Here is a 19,609-nt window from a genome sequence, read left to right as displayed (position 1 = left end):
GATTATTTTAACATTACAGGCTGTCATGGACAGTCACATGGAGAAATACAGAAAGCACTCCACCACTCCTCAGTGCTTGGCTACAGCGCCTCTGAAAATGAAAAGAAAACATGCAAACAGCGTTTCTCCTTGCTTCTCATTTACCTGCTATGTGTTCCTGTTTGGGGCAAATTCCTCTAGATGACGTTGATAAACAATCGTCATCCTCTGGCGTGACCTGGATGCCAACCTCCACAGGATTGGATGCTTTTTTCATCTCGATTGGTGAAGGGGAAGGTGGCTTATCCACAGCTTTTTCTAAGCAGAGGCTGCCATTGCATTGTTTCCGTTTGTGCTCGATAAAAATAAGAATGTCCCCCAATGGGAAGTTCATCTGGCACTGCCCACACGTGAGGAGGTCATGGTCCCCTTCTGGAGCTCCCAAAGGGCCGTGGTCCGGTTCATCATCTGTAAGAATGGCTTCAAGAGGTTCGGCTGTGGTTGGAGAAACAAAAGCACAATTATTAGAGGGCCAGAAAGGGGAGAAAAGGCAGAAATACATTTTCAACCCCATCCCATCCCACCACATTATGTAAAGTATTTCTAGGCTCTTCCTTATAAATCCCAGAAAATGTGAACACCTAAAATGTACAAAGCTGTGGAGGTGGTCAGCAAGAAAGCAAATTTATCAATGAGGCAAGTCATCATATATTTAAAAAAATCATCATATGTTTAAAATCGAACTTGGAAAACTCCAGAAATACACACACACACTACAAATGTGTCTGGTTTGTGAGTTTGGGAAGAATGCGACTATTAAATAAAGTTAAGGCAGGGGACATAAAGAAAGCTTAAATAACTATCCCCCCCCCCCAAAAAAAAAAAAACCCTGTAAAAACACAGATTGAAACCAAGTTTCTTTCCCCCCCGCCCCCGCCCCACATACTAAGTTGTCTATTGTTTCAAAGAATAAAAGGAGAGGTGAATAAAAACACACACCCTTTGTGTGTGAATGTATATACCCCTAAGTTATACAGAGACACAGCTTCATAAATTAGAAAGCTACTACCTCACACAGAAAATGTGCCACATTTACACCGCCGTAATAAGAAAACGACTGCATTCACCTGTGAAACGGATCTAAATAATAATCATAACGCAGCATCATTCACTCTGCCAAAAACCTTCCTGATCTCACGCTCAGCAGTGCCACAAAATCAAAGAAATACCAAATTCACTGGCAATTCTTCTCAGACACATTAGCTAAATGGGATACTTTTGAGTACTTAAGAAAATAAGCCAATTAGTCATTTTTCATTCTGAAGAAAGAACGCCTAAAATATCCTAAAACATGTTTGTACTTGGTGGCCTCCATCACATAAAAATCAGAATGGTCAAGCAAACGCCACATTTCAGAACAAGGCAGAGAAGCCCTTTCTTTAGACTTGAAATACTTTGCCTCATGTTGTCAAAGTTGACTAATTTTCTGAATGAGCTCTAAAACGCTTCATTATGGGACTATTTCTGCACACATAATCACCAGCGATGGTATAACAAGGTAGATACGTCTTTTATTCCTGTTTCCTTTTTTTAAAAAACACTTTGCACCAAAACACTCCAGCATCTATTGGAACAGTTTCTATTACTGTTTAACCTTCCAAAGGGGAAAAGAGAGTTGGTAAGTCTCTGCTTCTGAAACCTTATGCTTACGCCATTAAAAAAAAAAAAAAATCATAAAATACAAAACACTTCCAGGATGCTGCCAGTTAATAAAACTGAAGCAGAAAATGTACAAGTCTTAAACAGTTAATCAGTCTGACCTTCTTTAGCAAGCTGCCAATTTCACATTTAATGAACTTAAAGCCACAGAGAATCAAAAAATAGATTTTAATTTGAGTGTAGAATATTGGAACAGATTTTGATAAAGTGCAAAAATCCAGTGAACTCAGGTTAAATTTATTTCAACCCTACCCAGGCTGAAGATTGAGGGGGAAGATCTGGAGTAACTCCCAGATGTGCTGGGTGAAATAATATTGAGAGAGCCCTGCCTAGCTGCACCTGTGCTCAAGTAGGACATGTCATAATTTCTAGCCTCTGGTACTCCTCCTAATTTAACATAAGGTCATCACAGGAATATGAAGGTTATATTCCTACTAATAAAGGCAGCGAGGTGAGCACTTACGTTTCTTTGCCCAACATACTGACCAAAGGATACATACAAAATACACATGACTCCTTCTCAAATAAAAAGAGACAGACGGAAGTGCTTATGCATTATGCCTCTATGTCATTTTTCTCCTACATTTGCTTTCATTTTGACCAAGTGAGGAACTGAATAGAGAAGTCATTGTCCCAGATCCCTGCTATTTGAATTCAGGATTTTAAGTACACATGGACAAATGTGGGGTTTTTGTTGTTGTTGTTTTTCAGCATTGACTACAAGTTCTGAGGTTTACAGACTAAAGAAAGATTCAGGAAAAATATTTTATTTTATTCAAGTTAGTAGTACATAGACCCTTGGCAAAAAACACACACAAAAAAACAACACTTTTTTTTTTTTTTTAACTCCACCATTAAGATTCTTTTTCTGTTCCCAAGGCCTGACACATTTCTGAAAGCGGAAATATTTAGGAGTAAATGGAAATATTCTCCTAGGTAGCAAATAGTTAAAGGTAATGCGGTACAAAACAGACTTGGTTAAAGTCTTCTGAATGTAGTGACTGAACTGATTTACAATCAAAACCAGGAAATGAAGTGGTAATTCAGAGGTTGCTGATTACACCTCCACATTTCACCTAATTAATTTTATAGGAGGCAAAGTTCTTGAAAATAACAAGATGATCAAATGTACAGATATAAAACCTGTAACCTCAACATTTTCTATGCTCTTAACGTAAATTATTGCTAATTAACAAGAATTATATCCTAATGTATGAAATAATGTTTAACATCAGGCTCCCTGCAAAACATTTGCTAGTGATGTTCAGAAAAATACCAATACGTGTTCTTATTATTGCTGCTATATTATTAAAAATCAGACGGAGTGGGGCACAAAGAAAATATGAAAATACAATTCTCTTGGTGTAGTCAACTGATTTGCATTGACATCTTTTCTCAGTGGCAATCAACATTTCCTTTCTGGGCATCAGATAATTTCTCTGTATTTTAATGCAAATTCCTCTTTCCCTAAAAATATTCCTAACCTCAGCCATTTTACCCCCTCCTTCAATTCAACTCCATCCCCCTTCGCCCCCACAATACCATCCTTTCTGAGCTCCGGCCTAAGCTCTGGCTACAAAGCGGGGAGTCCAGGATTGAAGTGGAAGGGAGTGGGCAAATAATCATAATAATTAGCGCGAATTCTCTACAAGAGAAAGAAATAGAAAATAAAATGCTTCTGCGTTCAAACAGCAAGACAGACTGAAACGTCTCAATGCCCCAGCGGCTGACTGAGAGATCTTTCCTCTTTCTGCTGTGGCAAAGGAATAAATTTAAATTAAAAAAAAAAAAAAGCCTTAGAAGAAATATAGGGAATGAGCGAGGGAAACTAGGGCTGCTGGGGAGGGGGAGGGGAAAGGAGATCTGCCTTCAAGTTTGCTTTCCAAGTCCTTCCCTTTGATTGTCTTAACAGGGTAAGGAAGCAAACCGAGGCTGAAATGCCGAGAGGAAAAGCAAAGAAACAAAAGCGAAGGCAGGGGCGACAGGCCCGGGGCAGGGGGCCCGCGGGGGCGGCCGGTGCAGAAAGTGAAGTTGGGTGCAGGGACTCTGAGGCACAAAGCGAGCAGCAGGCTGGCTGCAGGCTCCGGCCGCGCTCGCTGCGAACACGTGCAGCGGCGGCGGCGGCGGGGCCATGGGGCCGGGGGCCGGGAGGCGGCGGGCAGCCAGGGGCCCCGACTGCCGCCTCCACGCCCCGCCGGAAGACAAGATTCCCCGGCCCAGCCAGTTGGAAGAAAAGGCACGTGAGGCTTAAAAATCTCGGGTGGTTAACCTGGTGCAGTCTCGGCAACACCGCACACACCTCAAGCGCGGCTCCAGAAATTCATTTTGTGTCCAAAGACTCACACTTGACTTTGGGGGGATCTCAGCAAATGCATTTTCTCCTGCAATTCCGGCACCGGGGCGCGCAGCGCGGCGGCGGCTGCGGTTATTCATTATTAATGACGCTGCTTGCCCGCATCATTATGATGATAACTATTACTATTGTTGTGATTTCGGGCTCCTAAGCGAGAGCGGCAGGAGGCGGGGGAGCCGGGGGTCGGGCTGCAGAGCCGCTCTGCAAGCCCGCGGTGGCCGCAGCGGTCGGTGCTTGGAGCGGGGGTGAGGGTGGAAGAAGTGAACCGAGAGCCTAAGTACAAACTTGCCCGATCCCAGCCTTTGGCCCTGCCGCGAAGCCGGAGCGCGCACTCCCCTCTCCTCCCTACCAACGTTGCCCGCCCCGAAAGAAAACGAGAACTGCACCCCGCTCGGCTCTCGGTGCCCGGGGATGTCGACGCACTGGGGTGCTTTCTCCGCAGCCCTGGCCTGAAGCCTTTTTAAAGTCAAAACGAAGAACAAAGACATAAGGGGTGATGGGGGGGGGGGAGAAATGGAATTCTGCCTAACCGTCCGTTTCCCCCACCCCCACCCTAGCAAACCTCTTCCCTCCCCGGCAGAGAAACGGAGAGCAGGGGGTGGGGGAGGCTCTGGTACAGGTTCAAGTTCGCTGAGCTTTCTTGATCTTGTTCTGCCTCCTAGCGACCGAAAGGCTCTCGTTCAGCCCAAGAAGCAAAGGATGGGGGGGGGGGGGGGTCCTGAAGATCCGAAAGACTCCCGCCCCCTCTTCGCACCCAGTAAAAGGAGCGACCCCCGCACCCCCTCCAAGCTGGTCTCGTAACCTAAAGCCCGCACTGGAACGAGTGGAGAGCGGGGCTAACCCACCCAGCCAGGAGTATCCCGAGATGGACCCGGGATGGGGGTTGGGGGGTGCGGCGAGGACTGCAGGTCTCAGTCCGTCCTTGGAGCCCCCAATGCATCCTTCCGAAGGGCCCGGCTTTCCCGACTCCTACGAACACTGCCCTGCTTTCCCGCCGGTACCTGGCCGGACTGTAACTTCACACCGCCGCGCGCCGCGTCTGCTCCGCATCCGGCGCAGCCGGGGGAGTGGGGGGCGGGGGAGAGCGGCGAGGGAGGGATGCGCGGGGGTGGGGAGAGGGAGGGCCCCGCAACGTGCCGGGGCGGGGGAGCTTCCAAACTGTGTGTGACAAGTTCCAGGGCCCAGTGAAAAATTCAATTCTCTGTGCGCATCCCCCCCCCCTTTAAAAAATACAGAATTGGGTATAGATGGTCCTTTAAAATTGCATCAAAAATTAAAATAAGTGACTGAGGAGGGGAAAGGGTGTGGGCCCTCTCACGCCTTTCTTTCCCTCACTGACAAACTTTCCTAAGTGCCCACCCCCGCCTTTCCAGACGCACTCAGCTAGCCAGGAGAGGGCCACCCACCCACCCCTTAAGGGGGCTCACAAGGGCCACCACCACCATCCCCCATTCCGACCGAGCCGGGCCGGGGGTAGAGGGCAAGAACTCAAAGGTGGGGTGCGCAAAGTCCTGGGATGCAGTTCTCCCAGAACGCATACTCGAATATACTACCCCCTGTCGACCTCCCCACACCCATCCACCCACCCCTACCTGGCCATTCAGTGCTCGGGGGGCAGGGGGGCCGGTGGCCAGACCGGGTGGGAGGGGGACAGGGAAAGCACGTGGTGACCTCCCCGCTGTCCAGAGCTGTGGACAAGAGACGCAGGGGGCGGGGAAGGGGGAGGCAGAACGCGCTTTTTCAGCTGCTTTGCTAAATAAAAATGCTTTGCAAAGCCGAGTTTCTCCCCAGCCGATTTCGAAGTCGAGTTGGCCAGGAGGCGGTCTGAGTATTGTGCTGGGGGCGAGGGGGGACTGCGGACCCCGCCGGCGCGGAGTCTCGATGCGGCCTGCCGCAGTGCCGGCGGGCGGGCGCCGGGAGCCGGGTGGGCGATCCCGGGCAGGGCGGGGGCGCGGCGAGGCTCGGCGAGGCCCCGGCGAGGCCGGGCCGCCGCCGCCGCCGGCTCCCAGGCTGCCGCGCCGCGCTCGGTCCTCTGTCTGTTTGTTGGCAGGAGGCTCCCGCACACGCGGTGCTTGTAAACATTCAGACACGAGATTTTTCCCAATCAAAATCCACTTCCACTTTTTTTGAAAATCTTCCAAAAAATAGTAAGAGGAGGGAGTTCCTCGCTCCCTCTCCGTGCCGCTAGCGCTCTAAGTTTGCAACTAAAGGAGTTTGGGGGAAGAGGTCATGGTAAATTTTTCCCCTTTATTTAAAGAGGGTGAGATTTTTGCCGGGGGGGGGGGGTAAGGGGGGGTGTCAAAGAGGAGAGCGTTGCAGAAAGCGGCCGGCGGAGCGTGTGGCTTCTCGATTTGGAGGCAAGAAATGTTGCATTCTCTTGCCTTGTTTCATTTCATTTTTCACTAAATTTTATTTTGCTCGTCTTCTCGCCGCCACTGAGGTGAGGCCGGGAGGGGCGGGCGTCCGCAACCGAGTCGGCGGCGGCCCGGGCGCTCTCCCTCCCTCTGCAGCTCGCCCCCGGCCCTCGCTCCTGCCCTGCCGCGGCGGCGGCGGCGCGAGAGGGCGAGCGCGAGGATCCGGCACAAAAGGCAGCGGGACAAACACCCACCTCGGGCCGGAACAAAAGGCGGCAGCGCGGACCGCGACTCCGGTCCCTCCCGGTCGCCCGCCTCTCCCTGCCGCCGCGGCCCCTCTCCACACTCCGCAGACTCCGGAGAGCCGGGGGCCCCCTCCCACAACCCCACTTTCTCACTATTGTAGGTGACTACTTTCCTCCCTTTGCACACTTTACCGCGAGCGCGCCGATGTCCGAAGGCCAGTCTCACCTATTTTCTCCCTGGGAATTGTTTTTTTAGGCTTGGATTCCCTATCACACCGCCCCCCCCCCCCCGTTTTCCCTTCTTGGATGAGTGGAAGCAACCCCCCTTTCCCTTCCAGTTCCCTCCCCTAGGTTTGCCAGAGAGTTGTTCGCATCCATACATATAGCATTGTTCATTATTTTTGCAAAATTGAAGGAGAAATCATTGCATTCCTTTTCGAAAAGCGAAATAAAGCAGCGGAAAGCAGGAAAGAGGAGGAGTCAAATTTTTGTACAATTAAATAAAATAAAAAGGTGCGTGCTGTCCCAAAAGTACATACGGCTACGGTTCGGGATGGAATGAGGTTTTTCTCCTCCCTTTAATCTCTTTTATCCGACTCTCGGAGGTTTTTCTTGTGAAAAAATTTTTAAATGCATGCACACACCCCTGTCTGCCTCTCGCTCTTACTTCTCGTCCTGCGCGCTCTCGTGATTATTAATAATTATTATTACTATTATTGGGTTACTTACGCGAGAATTCCCGTTTGCTTAAGTGCTGGGGTTTGCCTTGCTTGCGGCGAGACATGGTGGGCTGCGGGGCGGGCGGGCGGCGGCGGCGGCGGCGGCGGCGGCGGGCGGACGACGGCTCGGTTCACATCGGGAGAGCCGGGTTAGAAAGGAGACTCCAGAGAAAATATCTTCATCAGTGCCTTTTGACATCCAAAATAAATTAGAAATAATACAAAGATGGCGCAGGGAAGATGAATTGTGGGAGAGCCGTCATGGCTTTTTTTTTTTTTAAGCAAAAAAAAAAGAGAGAGAGAGAGAGGAGAGATAGAGGGAGAGAGAGAGGGAGAGAGAGAGAGAGATGAAAAAAATGGCAAAAGCCCCCCTGAGCTGCAAGTTCAAGTGCGGACGTGACGTCCCTGCGAACTTGAACGTCAGGAGTCTGGATGGACAGAGACACACAAAACATGGGCAGGGCGAGCAGGAGAGAAGGGGAGGAGGGAAGGGGAAGCTCACACCAATGGACACACATCAGGGGCTGGACATGAAAAAGAGACCAGGACAAGCCAATGGCCAGTGCGGGGCGGGGGAGGTGCGGGGCGGGGGGCTCTGCAGACGCCAGACGCGGCCCCCGGGGGAGGGGCAGGCGGAGGGGAGGGGGCGCTGGGGCCGCGGGCTCACCAGTGGCCGCAACGAGCGCCGAAACAGCGGCGCGGCTGGGGGAGAAGAAAGGGGCGGAGGGGATAGGGGTTGGGGGGGAGCAAGACGTGCTCCTTCCCCACGCCGCACGTGCACCCCAAAATGAAAGATTTCTTTTCCGCTGGAGTGTACGGGGAGGCTGCTGCCCGGGGCCGGAGACGCGCGGGCGGAGGGAAGCCAGGTAGAGTTGCTCCCGGACACCCTCCTCCGTGCGCACACCCACTTCCCCTCTCCGCCGCCGCCGCGCCTGCTCCCCGTGTGCGGCCGCCGGCGGCCGAAGTGAAAGCCCTGAGCCCGCGGCCGCGCTCGGGAAACTTTGCCCAAGGAGAGGATAGCTAGCAAAGAAAAATCACCCCAAGTTGAGAGCTAAGCCTCCAAGTTACAGCTACGCAGCGGGCGAGGGGAGGCAGAAGGGAGCGCGTGGCGAAGCGGAGTCCAGCCCAAGTTTGGAGGGTGGCAGGTCCGGAAGGGCAGCGCGGGGGCCTCCCGGCGGCCGGGAGAGAGGGGGCCAGGGCGGGGGAGGTGGTGCAGGCCCGGGCCGGAGCGTCGGGAGGGCGCCCCCAAGGCCAAGCCGGGGGGTCCGGGGTACTAAGCGCCCCGACAAACGATTGGGTCTGGATGCAACTAGAAGCACGGAGTAGAGGCGCCCAAGGGTCGCGGAGAGAGAGGCCGAGAAATAAAAACGTGAACAGTCAAACTCGGGGCACGTTTCGGCCCCCGGAGAGGAGCGCCGGGACCCGGGGAGACGGAGGCGCCGAGGCGTCCACCTCTCCGAGCGGCCACGGGCCAGAGGACAAAGCACGGGCAGCCCTGGGAGTTCCAATCCCTGGGAACGTGCCTCTGGCGCCGCTGGAGGTCCCGGAACCGGGTCCCAAGGATGGACACACCCCTCCCAATCCGGAGCCACTGCATAAGCACAGAAGAATGAAAAGAAAATGTTTCTTACGGACAGAGCACAACTATTCCCGTGCTGTTACCCGGGGAGAGGAAATACGGAATGGAGAGAGCGACTGGCTCCCTGGAGCAGCGGGGATGCCATGGTGGTGGGGTGACCGCCCCGGGTCAGCGCCACGCTCCCCACGCCCAGCCGCCCACCCCGGAGCCCGCATCACTCCCTCTGGCCTTTCTGCAGACGTTCCCAGGAAACTAGGGAAGACCTGTTGGAAATAAACCCCTGTCTCTTTAATGCACACGCGCGCGCGCGCGCGCGCGTACACACACACACACACACACACACACACACACACACACACACGCTACCGCTGTCAAAAAGCGGGCTTCACTCTGGCGTGGGATACTTTCAGTTTTTACGTAAAATGTACAGCAACAGCACCCCCTGCGATTGGAAAGTTTATTCGGAAACGTGCCTACAAAGTCCCCCGGCGTCTCCCGCCTCCCAGCCTCCCCGCCGGCCTGCGCCACCCTGTAGCCTGGGCCGCGGAGACCGCGCTGCAATTGCAGATCCGGAAGGGCAGGGGGGCGAGGGAAGGGGCTGCAGCCCGAGGGAGGCGCGGAGCGTGCTGGGTGCGGGCGGGCCACGGTGGCCCGCGAGACTCCGAGCTGCAGGTGGACGTGCGTGAGTGTGTGTCTGCAGAGCGAGGAGCCTCCTTCCGTCTCCTCCAAGCAGCTCCACAGCCCCTCGTGGCTTCTCTTTCCCCTCCTCAGTCTAAGGGATTTGGTTTTCGTAAGCTGGCCCACCCGGCAGGGGGCTTTATTATTTTAAGCAAGGGCCTGGGCTGGCACGGGCGCACCCACCTCCCAGCCGTGCCGGCGGGCGGCTGTTTATTCATGTGTTGTCTTAGTAAAGTTTCAAACCTATTGGAAAATGACTGGCTTGCCTAGCTCAGCGAAGCTTCGGGTTCCTGTAAGGAAGAAAAAGGAGTTTTGACGCGCAACATTAGGAGGGATGTGGGCTGGACTGCGTTTGTGTAAACGTGGTTTGTTGTTTCTCTCCAGTTTGGCGGGGAGTGGGGGGGGAGGGGGGGACTCAAATCCTGTTTAAGAAGCAGGAAGATTCACTTTCAGTAAAGCTCTGTAGCGTGTACGTTACACCATTTCCCCTTTTTCATGAGTTCTTCAGAGCAGGTCAGCATCTCTCTGCCACTACTATTTTTGTGTGTGTGTCGAGTTAAACTTAGAGCAACCCAAAGAATGTCCTTGCAGGGTGGGGGAGGCGGGGAGGAGCGGGGCTAGGAGAAGAATAGTTCGAAGAAGGGGAGGAGAGGGGAGAAGAACGTGCCACTGGGAGGCCTTTGAATAATAAAGTAAATAAAAGTCTCTTCAGGTAACAATAGGGAGTCAGATTCTTTCGGGACCGAGCCTTTCGAATTTAAATATTTTCCCCATCCATCCATAAAAGTCCACATATAGAGAAGGTATATCAATGGGCGAGTGTGTTGTGGAAATATATATGTATGATTTATATATAATGGTGTGTATAAAGCTTTCCAGGGGTTGGCTGCAGTGTAAAAAGTAATGACTTTATTACCTCTGAAAGGTTGTGTGGTTCACATTTAACAGTCTTCAGAATTATAATTCATTACACAGTTGTGTGCTCTACAACCGGGACCCTATCAGGGCCGCTATCTGTGGTTATTTCCAATAAATAACTGGCAACATTTTATTGATTTTCTTTTTAAAAAGAAAACATAGGAAATTAAGCACTTAGTTACAAGTAGGTCTGCTAGTCTGCTATGTTATTGCACTTGTTTCAGATTCTAGGGGGGTTCCTTCCTAAACCACATCTTAAAACATACATTAAAAACCCAGTTTTGCAGCTGCTTTCCCTGGGTGCCAATGGAGAGGTAAGCAGTGACATTTCCACCATTAACATATATTTAATTTTACCATCATAAAAATACCCAGAGTGAAATGGGAACGGCCCTCCACTCCCGCCCCTCCCCCAGCCTGATTTCACCCAGTCCAGAAAACCAGAACTGTGCGTAGGCATTTGGTCCCTTCTGGTCGCGGACCCCAAGTCACAGTACCTCGGGCTCGCCCCAACGAGTGATGCCCCCTTCCTTATTGTGGCTGAATGGCTGGATGCTAGCTAACGCGCCCAAAAGGGGGGGAGGAGGAGGGTTTGTCTGATTGCTTAAAGACATAAAGATGTGTTGTTTTAAGAGGTTTTAAAATATTACATAAGTATTGATTAATGATGCAGGTGGTTTTGTAGAGAGGTGAAAGGTCACTTTAAACGAGCACACTTGGATACACAAGAAGCATATTTACCTTTCCAAAAGTGGCTTTTAGAAAGTAATAAATTATGGCTACGTTAAAATTATTTTCTGACCGTTCAGTTAACTTCATTTGGAACTGCAGAACCTTTGCTGATTCCACTAAGGGGGTAATACCCTCCGTGGGCTCTTTCCCAAACCTTTGGTGACGACATGGCGTGTAAACTCCAGGCCAGCAGACGACCCCTCCCCTCCCCTCCGCCCCCTTTTTATCTTGCCTGCGGAGGAGACTCCCCAGGACTTCCTGCAGTATATATTCTGCCTCTGATCTCCCTACTTAATAGCCAAGTCCTGGTTTATGCTTTATAATGTGTTGACAAGTTTTCTAACAGACTTTCTGAAATAATGCACATATATTCACGTCGGTTAGAAACCCACCGTATTTTTAGAGTCGAGTAGATCTATACCCTAATGCAGTGAGAGAGTGTAAATCATAGAGGATTTCATAGTCCTTTCAGTAGTTTTCGGTATGAAGTATGAGCCGCGTGGCCTCCAGACGTAACCTTTTAGAAAAAAAAGACAGTGCTTTTATTTTATGGTGTAAAGTGCTTTTAGCTCCAGGGCTCTGAACGTGAACGTGGTCAACAAACAGCTCCAAGAGGGAGACTTAATACAGTCCCAGCCCTCGTGCCATGGATCGCCTGGCGCGGGAGACTCCCGCTCAGGATGAGCCAGAGAAGGAAGGGTTAAAAGGTCTGTCTCGATGGAAACTAGAAGATTAAAACAAAATATTCACTGCCTGCCTTTAGGCGGAAATACCTTTATAGACTTAAAGATAAATAAATGAATGACTGAATGAATGGTTAAAAATACTATCGATCCCACCTTGCTTTTCACTATTTTCCCCCCTAAAGGCAGGTCAGAAAATAGAGAATGGGCAGTCATCGTCATAAAAATGAAACTTAGGTACGGATTCTACACTTAGCATAGGTTTGCATTTGAGGGTTCTTGCGGGTGGGAGTGCTAGGATGTTGTTAGGAAAAAGGAAAATTAATTGAAATGAGAAAGGGGGGGTTGTGTGGGGGGAAGGAGGTGGGCTTTATGTGGGCACCTAAATTGAAAGGTGAGCAGAAGGGCCACATTTCTTCCTCCTCTACATCCAGTGTGATCCAGAGTCTGGGACCTAAGGAGGCCCCTGGGGGGCAGTGTCTACAACTTCTACAAAGGCACAGACTTCCCCCAGGGAGGTTCCTGGGGCAACACTTAGTCTGGTATTTCTCCAGAGGCTCCCTGGGCCTTTGACTGGCTGGCAGGCAGGCCACCTCACATACCTGGATGAACCTATCCAAAAAAATAAGAGAAGGGAGGGAGGAATCAAAAAGCTGAATCTGCTCTAAATAAGCCTATACTTGCCTCCAGACTGGGCAGCTGTGTGCTGAGTCAATAATGTGTGGGGAGAGGGGAGCAGTAGTCTCACCACTTAAGAGGCCCCTTTTAAGACAACAAGGAGTTCTGTTTAGAACACTGCTAGGTGAAATAGTCAACTCCCTAACATTGACTTCAAACACACACAGCTGTGGGGCAATGAGCCAGTCCAATGTACTGTGTTAGAGATGTCTTCATGCAATACTCAGCACATAGTAGATGCTCAATAAATGGTTTTTGAGTGAACGGTGAATAAATCCTGTCACTACATAAATGAAACCAAGGTAACCATCCAAACTCCATTAGTCCTCCCCCCAAAACTAATAAGGCTTTGATCAGGCAACCCTATTAAGAGTGCATCTCAGCCTGAAAGTAATTCCCACCAAGGATGGTGAGTTTTAAAGAAATTTAATCGCAAGTATCAGAGCAGCTGAACAATTAAGAATACAGTGCAATATATTGTCATCAAGGCAAGCAGACTACCTTATCAAATATCTTCCAAATGAGCCAGTATCAAAACCCAGTATCAAAAGATCCATTTTTCTTTAACATTGCTTTTTTAGATATGTACAAATCTGGTTACCCAGATGAGAACACTTCCAAAGGAAAAAAATGCAGTAAGAACAAACAAAAAATATCTCAAACTTCAGTCTCTGTGAACCCCCCTCCATGAATCTTTTGCCTTTAACAAGGGAATAATTTTTAATACCTGTTTTTCACACCTAATATTAAAAACAAGCTTCACCTATTTCCCTCTTTGGGGGGAGGGGTAAACAAAAAGAAAAGCAACACAACGCGCGCGCACACACACACACACACATCTGGTCTGACACTTTGTACAGTAAGTTTCAGTCCAATGTGATTTAAAACAATGTGAGTTAAAAACCTCTTAAAATTTGGGTTTTTAATGGAAACGCTGACAGACTCTTAATTATAGCAGCCCTGCCAGACACTGCTATAATGAAATAGTTGTGCTTTCATTACTATAGAGGCACTATAGTTAAGGGTCTGTCAGTGTTTCTATTATAAACCCCAAGTTTAAGAGGTTTATAACTTAAGCTATTTAAATGGCACTGGGTGGAATTCAAGTTATCAGTCCAGATGTGAAGTTGTTTTATAAAAAACAGAATAACTCAGCTGAGGAAGGTGAGCTTGCTCTCCTCTCTCCCTCTCTCTCTCTCCCTCTCCCTCTCTCCCTCTCTCCCTTTTCCTCCTATCCTCCCTCCCTTTCTAAGAATATTTCACAGAAATTAATTTTAGTTGTTTTAGATGGTCTTTTAGCCAATTGCTAGCTATGTCTTCACTGTCTAAAAAGAAATTTTACAGGCAGTTAGACCTTTATTTGGACAAGTATTCTTTGCCTTTATTATACATTTTATTATCCTGTAATAGATATATATGAAAAAATATATATTAAAATATATATACAGAGAGAGACATAGAGAAACAACTAAAAATCAAGATATAAGTTAAGAAATGTTGCAGCCTCATATACATACACAGAGGTATGCATTTTGTATTACATTCTGAAGAAAAGGAACAATAAGACACCTCAGATCATCTCTATCTTGTCTACTTACAGTATGGTAAAAATGAAAGAAGTATTAACATCTTATTTCAAAATAAGATGTTAGCTTTCCTGGTATCACTTGGTTTGTTCAGAAAGCTACAGCTAACATGGTGCAGTCTGCATTGAACCACCCAAGGACTATACACAAACACTTTGCATTTCTCTGCCTGACTTTGATTGTTGACAGATTGATCAAGAATTTACCTTGGGTTATCTGATGGACTAGGTTTTTTGAAATATCTTCTATTAACCTGGTCTACCACCACCATAATATGTAAGTAATGTTTGTTAGTAATGATCTGACTGAAACTAATTCTATCATAAGGAAAACAGGACGGTGATGGTGATGATGGTGATGGTAGTTTCTCTAGTTAACAAGTCCATCAGAAGGGAGTAGAAATAGGATGAAGATGAAGGTAAAAGGTTCAAACCCTGAGTTCTCCAACTCTTCTTGCATTAGAAAAGTTTTTCCATAAAGCTCAGGTGGTAGACGAGCTAAGATGGTGTTTTCACATATATGTAGCTCTTTGTCCCTCCCCCACACACACACCAAGATGTGGCCTTGGCTAGGTTTTGTGACCAGGCCCTAAAGTCACTGACTTCAGACCGAAAGCCCCACCAAGAACTGTGCAGCAACCATGTCTGCCCTTGGAAACCTTTTCACTTCCAAAGAAAAGCAGTTCTTTTCTCTGTCCTCTGACTGGAATCAAACCACCAAATCAGGCCACCAGGTTACCATACGGCCTTGATAATTCTCACTGCACAATAGCTTTGGGTGGTCTCCTCTGGAATCGGCTGGCAAAAGAGAAGCAGTCACCAAGCAAGTCACCAGGCTCAAGGTCCTTCTCTGCCAGTTTCTCATAAACCCCACAACTATCTAGGCCCGCGACCACTCCAGATGTGTGCCAACCACTCCCAGAGAACACTGAATAGCTGGGACTATTCTGGTTCCTTTTCCAGAAATTAAGACACTTTTGTTCTCCTGATAGTTAATCATCAGTATTTTTTTTTTCCCTGCCAAATTTAGCAAAGGTAACTCTTGTGGTAGAAAATGCCTATTTCTAGTTCATCTTTCTTTGGCAGCATGGTAATGGATAAATCTCTCTAGCCTCCCATTCCTGGTTGTATACAATTTGCCTGCTTTCTCTCTCTTTCTGTTAAAAAAAAAAAAAAAAAGTCCCTTGTACAGGTCAGCTATCTAAGCCTCCAGGTTCCTATAAAATAAAGAATCTGGTCCTAAGGATTGTTATTCTTTCTTTCTTTATGGAGCACTGCACTGAGCAGACATGAGACGTGGCTCCTGCTCTTGGATGGCTTTTATTTTTAAGGCACTAAGATACACATACACAGGCACAAGCCTTTATGTCACATAAAGTTCACGAGTCACACATGCCAAAGCCATACAGATAGATGCACACTATTATCCCCACTCTATACAACCCTGGCTTCACATTGCTGATTGTAAGCCTTTAGCAAGGACCTATTTGAAGGCACACAGCTCTGGTGACTTCTGACAACAGATTTTTACTTTCTAGAGCAGCGGTTCTCAACCTGTGGGTCGCGACCCCTTTGGCGGTTGAAGGACCCTTTCACAGGGGTCGCCTAAGACCATCCTGCATATCAGATATTTGTATATCAGAACAGTAGTAACATTACAGTTATGAAGTAGCAACGAAAATAATTTTATGGTTGGGTCACAACATGAGGAACTGTATTTAAAGGGCCAGAAGGTTGAGAACCACTGTTCTAGAGAAAGAGCTTGATTGGCCAGAAATTAGAATAGTAAATTAATGAGGTTTGGTCATGGATGTCTGTGGTAATCTATTTGGGTTGGGCTTTTGTTTTTTCATTTTTATGATGTTATTAAATAGCTTAACTAGTTACTTTTGAAAAATGAGCTTTCTGTACTACATTTGTTTTGTAGACAATCTTATAGACTGCTTCTAACAAGCATGTGTGAATGTATCATTTTTTAAATGGCAGTGTTTTGCCTCCTTAACACATAGTAGGCATTTAATACATTTGTCAAATCAAAGAATGAATTTCACAAATGTATTTTCAGTTGCTGCTGCAGATGAACAACACACAGGTATTTGTGTCGGCTTACTAATAAATTAAATATGCAAATACAGTAGTAGAAAATTATGTTATTTCACTTTTTAAAAAATATATATTTTATTGATTTTTTACAGAGAGGAAGGGAGAGAGATAGAGAGTTAGAAACATCGATGAGAGAGAAACATCGATCAGCTGCCTTCTGCACATCTCCTACTGGGGATGTGCCCGCAACCGAGGTACATGCCCTTGACCGGAATTGAACCTGGGACCCTTCAGTCCGCAGGCCGACGCTCTATCCACTGAGCCAAACCGGTTTGGCCGTGTTACTTCACTTTTTAAAATAGTTAAGTGTGGGTCATTTGTACTGCTATCTAACCTAAACATTATAAACTGCAAGCCCATTTGCGTCAGGTGGAAACAATTGCATGTTTTTCTGTGTATATGTTATATAATAACTTTTGTCATAAAAGCCACTGCATGGCTCAAGTCCTGGGTTGTCAGTGCTTACAGGGTAGAGCCTCTGTCCTTTTCATCTTTTTCCTCTCTCAGCACAGAGTAGGGCCCTAGGAAATGTCTGGCACCTGAATAAAGGCTTACAAAGTAGATCATTTAGATTCCCAGAAACTTCAAATTCCTATATACCATAGATGAAATGTTATTTTTATTGTTCTCAATTCTCAGATTTTGAAGTGCAATAAAATATTTATACAGCCAAAATCCAGGCACCGAGTAACTCTGAGAGATTAATTCTGGAGTCTGATTCTCCAGATACTATCTTCTTAAAATATCAAAGCCTGTTCTAGCTGGTTCTAATATGAAAGAGGCAAGGCTCACAGAGCCTTATATTGGCAACTGCCCCCTACCCATCCTCAAACAGTGATTTTTATGGCCTTGCTCAGGGAGCCAGGGAAATATCAGTATGTGCTCTTCAAATATAACGGGGAAAGAATGATGACCCTCTCTTCTCAAAATACTCAATCTTGAACTCCTAGCTTAATTAGTAGGAGAATTTTTCAAGTAAACTCGGTTTTTGACAGTAAACATATTGGGGGGAGTATGTAAATTAATTATTTGAATATTATGCACATAAAGGGGTTGTGCTAAAGATTTTAGATCTTTCGGATGTGTTGATTTAAAGGTTCTAGAAAGTTATAAGTATACTCATTTTAAAACACATGCTTTCAGGAAGTTAACTCTCCTTAATGGGAACTTGCAACTCTGAATTTTTTTCTTTTATCTTAGCATAAATAAATCAGACTGAAAAGCAGCCTCAAACCAAAAAGGAACTACTTTTTAAAAAATTATACGACTTTAACTTTAGTAACATCTTTAGCATTCCAAGCTGGATTATTTTCATTCCACTGATCTTCACATTTAAAGGTTTCAATCTCTTGAAATTAATGTGACAAAGAGAAAATTTTAAATACTGAGCTCAGCCTTGTGTTTTTCAGCTATTTTACCCTCAGTAAGATTGACATGATATCTGGTTTGTAGAAATGTTCCAAACCAATCCATTTCTGACAGTGGTAAAAAGTTGATATTCACTGCTTTCAGTGTTTAAGTATTCTAAACGGGAGACGCTTTTCACTGTAGGAGCAGAAAGAGGCAACAAAGCCCCTGAGGTAATGTCAGATGGTATCTTTTCTTCACTTTTTAGGGACCAGAGATTGACCAGCAGCAAGGAAAGAAATATTAATGGTGAAATATATATATATATATTTTTAACATAACAGCAAATGCCCAAACATTATGGGCAAACTTGCACTGAAATAATAAGATGATGGCAGTAATTATTTTAAGGAGAATTTCCCTAGTCAGAATAACAAACAGAGATACCGCCTAATGTTACACTGGAAGGAACTACCTAAGTACACATACTGTTGCAGTGACTAATGTGTGATCAGAGAATCCTTCTGCTCTGCAATTTGGGCATTTATGTCACCGCGTGTTATTGATAGCACGTATTATTTTTACTACATGGTGTCTTTATTGTGTAAAAACTGCATGAAAAATTATTTTCACCCCCTTGGTTTTGATAGGCATTTCCATAGACGGATGGGAGACAGAGAAGGCTGTGTATTTGGAATTCCACCATCAGTAAGGATGTTTGCTGATGACTGCCGATAACAGTTCTGCGAGCACTGTACACTGGCCTTTTAAGAAGGAAGGAAATTACGTACAGCAAACTTGCGATAAAATAAGGACGAGATTCTGATGAAGATACACGGAAAATGAACGACTCAGAATTACAGCTTCAGTCTCCACATTCCTGTGTTCGAGTATTGCCAACGGGAGCGTATATGAAATCTCTCACTGAACTGAAACCCTGATAAAACGTCACATTAACTGCACCTTGGTCCTGAGGTGGAGATAAGATTAGATTTTTCTGGGTGTAATTTCAATTACGATGCTTACTTTGGTGGGATGCTTTTCAAGAGGGCAAGCAGAGGAACAGAAACCTGGCATCCAGAACCAAACAAGCTGGAGTGTCTGGCCCAGGTTCAGTTTCCACAAAGAAGGTCAAAAATGGCTGAAAGAAAAGGTGTATCAAAGGTATCCTTGGAACTCAGAGCCAATAAAAATGAAACTATTCTCTTCTGAGACCTAATTAACTTTTATATCCAAAGCTACACTGCACATTTGTTCATTGCTTATGACTAGGACTAAAAAAATAGAAGTGCCATGGAACTAGGCTTTTAAATGATCTATTGGATGGCTTTTCTATGCCTGTAAGGAATTTTCTGTTCTTTAGAGGCATTCATTCAATGAATAAGTAAGCCTATGCTAATTTTTTCTCAAAATGTTAAGTATTTTCCTGTATCTATTTTCAAGGAATCAGAGACTTGGACCCTGAAACTTCCAAAATATTCCCTTCAAATCCTAAAACAAAAACAAGACAAAAATGTTCCAGAAACACATTTCATGCTAGAGGCTTTGCAAGGATTAGTCTCCTATTAGAGTCACTGTTCCTAGATGATCCTTTTTCATGTTTTAAAGGAGAATATATATTTTTCTGTTACCTTTCCTGACTGTAAAGCAATCACAGGAACCTGCAGGAGGCACCATAAATATGCAAATTTCTGAGAGATAACTGTTTTCAGTGGTTATGCCTCCAAGTAGTCCGGGAAACAGGAGAGCCTGAGCTTCCTCCTTCCAAGTAATTCGTATGTTGGTAGTGCCCCCTGCTGCAATCACAGGTTGTCCAAGAAAGGGAGAATAAAATTGGGAAGCATTTAGATCTGGCTAATATGTGAAATAAATGCCCACTGCCCCTACTCCAGGAACAGCCATTCCTGGGTTCAGAGTTCCTCCTGTCAGTTACAGAT

General features: G+C 46.6%; 1 protein-coding gene across 13 annotated transcripts in view; it reads right to left on the bottom strand.

Moving 5' to 3' along the window:
• Positions 1–9,160, bottom strand: part of BCL11A (BCL11 transcription factor A) — a 100,935-nt gene extending 91,775 nt beyond the window's left edge. For 5 of the 13 annotated variants that reach the window (XM_059659739.1, XM_059659744.1, XM_059659746.1 and 2 more), the window contains exons 1-2: positions 7,380–7,893; positions 145–474 (exon numbers count right to left, since the gene is read on the bottom strand). In XM_059659739.1, coding sequence (XP_059515722.1) covers positions 145–474; positions 7,380–7,434 — 385 coding nt within the window. In that variant the 5' untranslated portion in view covers positions 7,435–7,893. Of the gene's footprint in view, positions 1–144; positions 475–4,041; positions 4,520–5,052; positions 5,103–7,379; positions 7,895–8,036; positions 8,880–9,000 lie in introns of those variants that run through there. The other 8 variants (XM_059659741.1, XM_059659740.1, XM_059659745.1 and 5 more) reach the window with 8 other exon arrangements.
• Positions 9,161–19,609: the final 10,449 nt, after the last annotated feature.

This window comes from Myotis daubentonii, chromosome 12, assembly GCF_963259705.1.
Source record: "Myotis daubentonii chromosome 12, mMyoDau2.1, whole genome shotgun sequence".
Taxonomy (NCBI): Eukaryota; Metazoa; Chordata; class Mammalia; order Chiroptera; family Vespertilionidae; genus Myotis; species Myotis daubentonii.
The sequence above is the reverse complement of the archived record's forward strand: the minus strand, read 5'-3'. Positions and strand labels throughout refer to the sequence as shown.